The sequence below is a fragment of the Gallus gallus genome, chromosome 1, assembly GCF_016699485.2.
Source record: "Gallus gallus isolate bGalGal1 chromosome 1, bGalGal1.mat.broiler.GRCg7b, whole genome shotgun sequence".
Classification (NCBI taxonomy): Eukaryota; Metazoa; Chordata; class Aves; order Galliformes; family Phasianidae; genus Gallus; species Gallus gallus.
In genome coordinates, this window is record NC_052532.1 from 92,408,657 (window position 1) to 92,418,223 (window position 9,567).

Genomic DNA, 9,567 nt, shown 5'->3' on the forward strand with positions numbered 1-9,567 from the left:
TTGGTGAGACTGCATCTAAATGCTTTTGTTCTGAAAGTCCAGTGCAAGTGGGACCCAGGCAAGTGCAGCCACATGTGCAGCTAGGGGAGAGCTCTCGGGGCCTCCCCAAACAGGTGAGTTTCTCTTCCTTGTTCATGCCCTACCTTTTCTCACCCTCCTCTGTCTCCCCCTGGCAGTGACCAAGCTGCAAGTGAGCAAGTCGAAGCGGAGCATCACCCTGGTGGAGAACCGCCCCATCCCGCTCAACTGCTCAGTGAAATCCCAGACCAGCCCCGACTCGCACTTCGCCGTGCTGTGGTACGTGCACAAGCCCTCCGACGCCGACGGCAAGCTCATCCTGAAGACCACCCACAGCTCAGCCTTCGAGTACGGCACCTACGCCGAGGAGGAGGGGCTGCGGGGCAGGCTGCAGTTCGAGCGCTCAGCGTCGGGAGGGCTCTTCAGCCTGACGGTCCAGCGGGCTGAGGTCCGTGACAGCGGCAGCTACTACTGCCATGTAGAGGAGTGGCTGCTCAGCCCCAACCACGCCTGGTACAAGCTGGCGGAGGAGGTGTCGGGGCGGACTGAGGTCACCGTCAAGCAGCCAGGTACTGCACAGTGTGCTGGTGGGGTCCTCTATGGGTGATAGAGCATTGACTCTTGTGCACATCTCATGCTGAGCAGCTGGGGTCCCCCGCTCTTCTTGCCTCTCGGTTTTGTCACCCACTCTTTGCACCCTTATGCCTGTGCATTCCTTCACAAAGGGATATTCTCCCAGCAGTGTGACCCTCCTTCACTTAGACTGGGTTAATGTACATTCCAGTGTCCCACGTGAAGGATGTCAGCCCCCCTCTATCGGAGGAGCTGCTGCAACCAACCTGGTTTCTTTATCCACAAGAGCATCATGTAGCAAGAGTGTCAGCTAGCGACCTAATGAGAGAGAACTGCTGTGTGCCTGCCTAGGAAAGCATTGTCATGTTTTGCTGCACACAGTCTACATCTTGGCAGGTGTGGAGAGTCTTATGTCTTTTCCCTCTGCACTGTATGCATGAGATGTGAGTAATGAGCTTAATGAGGTGGGGGAGCTGGCTGCCAGGAGGGGAGAAATCTGCTCTGGTGGTGTTCTCTGTGGTAAAGGACATCCCTGGCAAAGACAGGCCGGCATAAGCTGGAGACAGCGCCCTGATTTCATGCAAAGAGGGGAGGCAGAGGGGCAAAGACCATCTCTGAGAGCAGTCTGCACCCCTCGCGTGCTGAGGCAGAATGTCATTACCTCACAAAGAAGCCTGCTGTGCTCCTGCTTGCCTCAGATGCCTATTTCTGAATAAGAAAATCCTTCAGGCAGGGAGGAAACAGCTGGGTAGCAGGACCAGAGTAAGATGCTAAGTTAATTTTCTCTTGTCTGGATTTGGCTAGCTCAGCGTAGGTTCTGTCTGAAAGGGTGTGGGAAGGGTATTGGATATGGTCCACAGCCAGTGCCCTAAGTGTTTGTTCTCCTGGTTGTGCAGGGAGCACAGCGTGCCAGAACACAGTGCTCATTGCTGGTCCCAGCTGCTTGTTTCCATCTGCAAGTTCCAGAGATGGCTGTGGGGCGGTCAGGGAGGGGAAAGCTGTGATCTGCCCCTCCTCTGCATCACCCGCCTCTCACTGTGCAGTGCCCGTTGCCTAGTGCAGCAGCTGTACCAGGGAAGTCCAAGCTGTGCCCCTTCATCGAGGTCGTGGAGGAATGAGGAGTGTACCACACGTCATTTTGCATAAAAGAGCTGATTGCAATCACTCCTGCTGTATCGATGAAGTTATGGAGCAAAAACCAGGGGCATTCCCGATGCAGCGAAACGCTATGTGACTTTGCCCTTGTGCCACTTCTCGTTTTGCAGTGGTGTTTCCCTATAATCAGCTGTCCCTCCTCTGCTTTTTTTTTCCCTTTTCCCACAGCAGGAGAGCTTACTGGTTGGGGTGTGACCAGGCTCATGCCTTCTACAACAGGAAAATGTGAAAAGATTGAGATGTGACCTCCCTTCACGAGGTTTCATGCACTCGGGACCCCCCAAGTCCTAGTAGGAGATGTGGGGTTTCCCACTTCTCCGTGCCAAATGGTCAGAAGGCCCTGAGAAATGCCAGTCCCATTTTCTTTTCCTTCTCTCTTTCTTTTTTTCCTCCTTTTCCTCTTTTTCTTCATCACACCACAGGATTGTAGCCCCGAGGGAAGGGCATGTGGGGAGACGAAGGACCCTTGCAGCCTTCGGTCACCTTGCATTTGAGGGAGATGGTTAGCGGGCGTGGTGGTGATGAGTTGACAGCCAGACTACGTGATCATAACCTTCATGATTCTTTGTTTTCTTGTGGTCCTTTCCTGCAGATAACCGCCTGCACGTGAACCAAACCCACAGGAACATCACGGTGCTGGAGAACCAGTGGGTGACGTTGGAGTGCCAGGTCAGCAGCCGGACCAGCCCGTCCTCACAGCTCCAGGTGGAATGGTACGTCTGGCGGCCAGGCCACCCAGAGAAGGAAGCTGTGGCCCGGCTGAGCCGTCAGAGCACTCTGCGCTACGGGGACCTGGCAACACTGGGGAACCTGCGGAGCCGGCTCCACCTGGAGAGCCCATCACCGGGCCTCTACCTCCTCTCTATCCAGAACGCCACTGTGCGGGATAGCGGGACCTATGACTGCCGTGTGGAGGAGTGGCTGCTTGACCCCAGTGACCGCTGGTATAAGCGGGCAGAGGACCTCTCTGGACTCACCACCCTCACTGTGAAGCAGCCAGGTGAGGAGGGTATCTCGTGCCACTGGCTTTGAGCAGTTCTCTGCCCTCTTGGACCAGTGCAACAGGGCACCATCTGTGTGTCGTTGGTAGTAGGTCTGGGCAGAGGGTGTGACCACTGTGCTATGGGCCATGACAACACTTTCTTGGCTGTCTTCATTGCCCCCTTACTTTTCTGAAAGGAGCGTGCAGCAAGCCCTGCAGACGTAGCTTAGATAGATCTGGGATTTTGTCACCACTGCACCTGTATTATTTTTTTTAACAGCACATTTGTCATATTCAGTAGAATGAACTTTATATGTTATTCACATTTGGATTGAAAGTGAGGCAGCAGAAGCACTCTGTGCTTCCCAGACACGTGCCCAAGGTGCAGGGTCCTTGCTTAGGAAGAAGGCAGCAGCGGAGTCGAGGCATTCACTGATGTGCAGGCAGTTTGGCACGATGCTGCTCCCTGTTCCACAGGTAAAGAAGCGCATGTAGGGCATGTGGCTCCATGGCTCTGTGGGTTGGGACCAGGCAACTGGTTGCTGGCTAGGAAGAGCCAGCCAGTATAAACGAGTGGATACTTGGTGCCCAGAAGGCATGATAGTGGTTCAGGTGGCCCCCACTACATAACACCGCTGTTTTGGCCATGAGCAGACACAGGGAGGTAGGGATTAGGATGTTTTTCATACTTTCCAAGATCTATGTGGGAAAAGTGCTGAAGAAGTTCAAAGCAGGGAGGAAATTCCAGTTCTGTCAGTTTTAATAATACATAACAAGAGGCGAGGGCAATTTGTGTTGGAAAACACGGATTCTGCAGCTTTGAGGCAAGTGACTCCAGATTAAATGCCTGTCTGAATGGAAGGCTGTAGGTCCAACAAAAGTTATAGTCCTGACTCGCTGGGTACCTTCCAGCTTTAAGAAAAAAACCCATGCTCTGCAAGTATCTTTTGGTGCTTTATGCCTGCACATTTCAGCAGTGTCAGCCGTGTAGCTCTGCCACAGAGCTAGCAAGATGGTGTGGTTTGGGGAAGGTTTTAGCTATAATTCCTTGCAGAGAAGATTTATGCTGCAGAGCAGGAGTTGTCTCAGGGGACAGCCCAGCTTTTGTTCACAAAGTCCTTGCTCTCAAAGCTTCTCTGTGTGAGTTGGCTTCAGCAGAGGGTCCCCGGAGCCCCCAGGCAGTCCCTGTATCTTGTGTGTCTGCACAGTGTGAGTGCAGCTCCTCATTCAGGCTGAATACTGCCAGACTTGGTGGAAGAGGGACTGAATATGAAGGGAAGTCCTTTAGGCTCTTTCTGAATTGTGGGAAGATGTGGAGTGGGAAGAAGAAGATGAGTCGGGGGTGCACTAATTCAAGATGTATAAATATGTATAAAGTGTTTTGTTGTTTGTTTTTCCTTTATGGCAGGCGGTACCTAAAAATGACTGAATTTAAAAATAGATAGCTTGTGACTCACGTCTCATTAGTGAGGATCTCCATACTCATTTTCCAGTACCATGGTTGTGAGCAAAGAGAAAAAAAAGGCCTCTTGGCATCTTGAGAGTACAGTTCTCTTTCTGTTTAACTTGCTGAGATGGGGGAGGCTGTGTTTGTTTTGACAAGCCATTTTCTTCCCTTCCTCCTTCTTACCTCAGAAGTCCCTGAAATCTCAAGGCTTACCTCATTCCTGTAGGAATCTCCTGAGGAAGATGGGAGCTGAAAACGCTCATCTTCCTTGCAGCCTTAACAGCTCTGGCCTTAGTGAAAATTTTCCACAGGGAAAACATGTAGGACGGGTGCTGTAGTGCAAAGCCCATTCTCCTCCTGCTTGGGGAGGGCACCCATAGCCTGCAGACCTCATTTGGGGCACAGTGGCACCTGGTGCCATCACCCACAGGGACACCCAGCTACCTGTAAGAGGTAGGGCTTGCCCTACTGTCAGTGCTGGAGGAGAAAGGGGCCTCTCCTCAGCGAGCTGCTGCCTTGCCCTTCGTGCTGAACTCGTGCATTAAGAAAGGCTTTTTAATCTTTAAATGAAAGCTTAGATCTGGGCTGATTGTGATCCCCAGAGTGTGTGTTCCCTGGCAGGATGACTAAATCAGATGTTAATTGCTCCTGAAGTCAGCCTTTAATCAACTCATCTTAGGTTCTGGCCACTCTGTCTCAGTTAGCTGAAAACATCTCTTTAGCCTTGCAGCAAGAGAAAAAACAGAGAAACGTTAGGAAGAGTCCTTGCTGTTTCTGTTCTGCGGTCATTTCTGCAGAGAAGCCTCTTAACTAATTAACTTCCCAACTCACTTGAAAAAAAAATTCTATCCTCACACGCATTAGACATACTGATTTTTCAAGTCCTTTGAGCAGTTTCGGGCACGCTAAGAGTGGAGTGAAATGCGCTTTTCTCTGGCGGCTGAGCGGTAGTGATCACTCCTCAGTGCCCGCTGGTACCTCCCGGTACATCCTTTAGTGTAGCCGTGTGAGCTGCAGCAACGCAGTAGGCTAGCTCCAGTTTGGCTGTGGGCCGGGCAGAGCGCAGCGAGGTGAGGATGCTGCTTCTGTGGGGTTGGCTGCACAGGTGCTTGTGGGACTTGGCAGATCATGTCAAGCCATTGGTTTCTGCCTGAGTTGCACCTGGCATTGCAACTGGTGGTTTTCAAGAGAAGGGTAGATGTGGCACTGAGGGACGTGGTTTGTGCGCATGGTGGGAATGGGCTGATGGTTGGCCTGGGAGATCTTAGTGGTCTTTTCTGACCTTAATGATTCTGTGATTCTGACCGTGATGATGTGTTTGCACTGGAAAAGGGTGGCTTTGCAGACAGCATTTTGCTCCACACTCACCTCTCCTCTTTCATTTTCTCAGAGCCCACCTTGCAGGTGGACACGGCCACTGCCAACCTCACGGTGCAGGAGAAGGAGTCCTTCCAGCTGGACTGCAGCATTCTGTCCCGCTCCAGCCCCAAGTCTCACTTTGCAGTGACGTGGTACAACCTGCGAGCCAAAGAGGCGGGTGGCCATGCTGAGGAGGAAGAGAAGGAGGAAGAGGAGGAGAAGGAGGTGGTGCTGAGCGTGGGCCTTGACACCATCTTCAACTCTGGGACGGGTCGCTGGCAGGACCGCCTGTGCTTCCAGCGGCTCTCAGCAGTGCTCTTCCGCCTGACAGTGCTGCAGGCCAGTGGTGCCGACACAGGCAACTACTCGTGCCGTGTGGAGGAGTGGCTGGCAGACCCCAGCGGCATGTGGTACCGGCTGGCTGAGGAGGAGTCAGGCACAGTTGCTGTTCACGTGCAGGATGCAGGTGAGAAGAGCCAATATCCCTGAGCATCCCACGCATTCTCTAGGGAGTTCTCTAGCACTCACGAAACTCTTAGCAGGAGATAAACCTGAAGCATGGCCTGTAATACCTTTTTTTCTGCTGCTCTGTTTTCCAGTATTGATGTTTTTCTCATAGTGTGATCTCCTGTATTGATACAGATTAATGAGTGTTTGGTTTTACGTTTCTGAAAGTTTGTAGGCTGTTGCATTGCAGAGAAGGTATAAAATGTGACATCCTTCATCTTTTCAGGTTCCACCTTGCAGTCTGTCATCTGCTCCAATGACGCCCTCTTCTACTTTGTCTTCTTCTACCCATTCCCCATCTTCGGCATCTTGATCATCACCATCCTCCTGGTGCGGTTCAAGAGCCGGAACTCCAGCAAGAACTCGGAAGGCAAGAATGGGGTTCCCTTGCTGTGGATAAAAGAGCCGCACCTCAACTACTCACCCACTTGCCTAGAGCCACCGGTGCTCAGCATCCACCCAGGAACCATAGACTAAAGGAGCAGAGGCTCCCAGGGGGACATGCAGAGAGAGAGAGGCAGAGGCACGCCAGGAGCCCTGAGGAAGAGTGGTTCTTGTTGTTCGTTTCAGTTGTTTCAGCGTCTGTGCTCCGATGCGGTGGCTGAGCTCTGTGAAGCGCACAGCCGGCGTGGATGGGAAGGTCCAAGGCTTCTTCCAGCAGCTGTGGGAACATACCCAGCCACCGAGACAGACTGGAGGTCTGTGCGTTTGCTGTACATAGCAGATATTCCTCTTGTTAATTTTTGATCCCATCAGCTGTTGTCCTTTGGGACATTACTTTTTTGTCGTCGTTTCTGTTTAGTCTCCCAAAGAACTGTAGGCTTCCCCCTCTCTGCAGAGCAAGGAGTTCCCGGGGCGCTTTTGGTCCTGGGACCATCTCTAACCATTTGGAGGTTAATGCATCTGTTTACCAAAACAGACCTTGTTTTTCCTCCTGATACTCTGTGCCATGGCGAAGAAGGTCTTTTTCCCAAGGAGTGCTGAGCCAGCTACTCCCTCTTGAATAGCTGATAAAGCCAGGACCACATCCTGATGGGCAAGTTGGGGTATTGGGAAGTCCATCTCAAAACTGGCTGTAGCCTCAACATCTTCGTGCCTCCAAATTACTGTTCTCTCAGGAGGAGGCAGTTCACCTTTTGGGAGCATTTCCTGGTATTGGAGAACCTGAATGCTCAGTGCACTCGCAATCAGGACAAAAGCAATTTTGTTTTTCTCCAGGAACTGAATGAGAGGATGGAAGGAAGATATCTGAAAGCTCTGACTTTGTTGGTTGCCAAGAGAGTCCTATTACGGTCCAGCATACCAGAGATTGGCTTCTCCGTATCTCCACGCTGCCACCTCTGACAAGGCAGCTCCCCTCTGTGCCCTGCTTGCCTAGGGTGGGTGGCTGGATCCAGTCTCTGAAGGCTTCAACTTGACCAAAGCAATGACTAAAGAAAGGGGGAAAGTACCAGAGGTTGGATTTCCAGTCTCTGGGCAGCTTAGCCAAGAAGCCCAGTCGCAGCCACACAGCGAGGACATGCAGGTAACCTCGTGTCACCAGGGTTTCCAGCACCTTGCACTGCTTCCCAGTGCGAGCTTGGACTGGATAAGGAGCCTGCAGCACATCTACGCCCTGGGGGCTCCCCGGTTCCTTTGGGTTGAGAGAAATCTCCCATGTGTGTGTCTGCATACGCCATCTCCGGAGCTTTAGGAGGAGAAACCATTTCACCATAAGCCCTCTCTCCTGGCAAAGTCATCTGCTCTTGCGCTCAACCTCAGTGACAGGAAATGCTGTTCTTTCTGTGAAAGATATGGCTCTCACAAAGCAAACCGGGGCTCTCTCCACATGGGGCACCTATGCTTGAGTACCCCATACTGCCAAGTACCCCTGCTGTGTCCTGTGGAGGAAACCGCCTCCTCCCCGATACACCCTAAGCATTTTGTCTGGCGGAAGAAAATGTTTGCCAAAAACGGCCTTTTGTTGTCTTCCTTGATGTCTTCCTGGCAAATCCAGCCATTTCTTTTTTGCAGCATGGCTGAAGCCAACTGGGGCAGATGGGTGCAACCACAAGACCCCCTGCCTCGTCTGAGAGAGGTGCCATGCCTACAGCTGCTGTCCTCTTCAGGAGGGTCAGACAGCTCTTTGAGAAGAGAAGGGAACCTCAGCTCTGTAGCACTCATGGGTTGATCCCTGATGCCTTGATATTTTGGAGGTGGTGAAGCCTCGGGTAGGAGATCTGCACAGCACATTCTCTAGAAGATGAGCGACAAGAGGAGCTCGCATCTTCCCACATGGATGCAGATGGTCCCATTCCAGCGATGGGAGAGCCTGCCAGACCTTTAATGTCGGTCGCCTCTACTCCTCCACCAGAATGGTATTTGGTTCTTCTGCTGAGAAGCCCAAATTTCACTCATCCCTCTGCAAGGTCTCTCTCCTTGAGACATAATTGCTTACTGGCCCCGTATGCATAATTATGCATAATATCACAGTCCTATATATATATAAATATATATATATACACATACCACGCACCCACGCACTTGTCTTCCCTTTCTGGATAAGAAGTCTGCAAAGAGAGGAGTGGGATGAAAAGTGAATGGAACTGAAGAACCGTGACACGGACAACAGCAGCTGCAGCCAGTGGGTATTGTTTCATAAATGTAGTGTCTCTTGTACATACTGCTTCAGGGCAGGAACTGCAATTCATTTCAGCTTTAAAGGAAAAAGAGAAAGTCAGCAGGAGCTCTTCTTCCTTGGAGAGCAAGCGCTGCATCTGAATTGAGCTCCTCCTCCCAGCCTGCCGCCCCAGCAGTACTGCCTGGACCAGAGCTCTGGTGGAGGGCTTTCCCCTGGTCACCTTCCCATGGCCAAAACTGGCCCCTTCCCAGCCCAGGAGCTCTTGCATCGAGCCCAGGCTTTGCCAGGAATCAGCGCCTGTGATGGTCCCAGAAAGTACCTTGCCAGTGACGTTTCGTCATTGTTCTGGCAGTGTGTTGCCCAGTCTCAAACGTCTCTGTTTTTATAGGCGAACTCTAATGAGTTTCAACACGATGCTTTTCAGACCACTCTCTCTGCTGTAACTTTCTGTTATGAACCCAAGATGAAAGAGAGATAGCTTATCCATGCATGATGTCGGAAAAATGTTTGGGATTTTTTTTTAAAGAACAAAAAAACTTTGTACTATGTTGCACTAAAACATGTTTTATACAACACACCCGAGAACTGTAGTAAACTGTGTTGAAATTGTGATTCATACTGCTGCTGGTGTTTGTCTGATACGGGCTTTCATTGCACCTTTATGCAGTCTCTGCATAATGATGTGCTGAATTCCGGAGCCAACTCGCCCCATTGGGCAGCCTCTCCCTCCAGCCCTGTTCCCCACTGCACCGACTCCGTCCTCCCCAGCAGTCCTTCACCACTCATCCAGGTGGAGCCTGTGGGCACCGTTGCCCCCTCTGGTTCTCCCATCATACTCCTCCTTCCCATCCCTTCCTTCAGCCCATCTCAGAAAATAGCGTTTAACAGAGACATTCCAGGGCAATG

The 9,567-nt window shown here is 51.6% G+C and overlaps 1 protein-coding gene across 2 annotated transcripts in view; it reads left to right on the forward strand.

Moving 5' to 3' along the window:
- IGSF3 (immunoglobulin superfamily member 3) overlaps nt 1-9,273 on the forward strand; it is a 77,237-nt gene extending 67,964 nt beyond the window's left edge. For both annotated transcript variants that reach the window (XM_015298225.4, XM_015298233.4), the window contains 4 exons: nt 177-587; nt 2,339-2,746; nt 5,566-6,000; nt 6,268-9,273. In XM_015298225.4, coding sequence (XP_015153711.3) covers nt 177-587; nt 2,339-2,746; nt 5,566-6,000; nt 6,268-6,518 — 1,505 coding nt within the window. In that variant the 3' untranslated portion in view covers nt 6,519-9,273. The remainder of the gene's footprint in view (nt 1-176; nt 588-2,338; nt 2,747-5,565; nt 6,001-6,267) is intronic.
- Nucleotides 9,274-9,567: the final 294 nt, after the last annotated feature.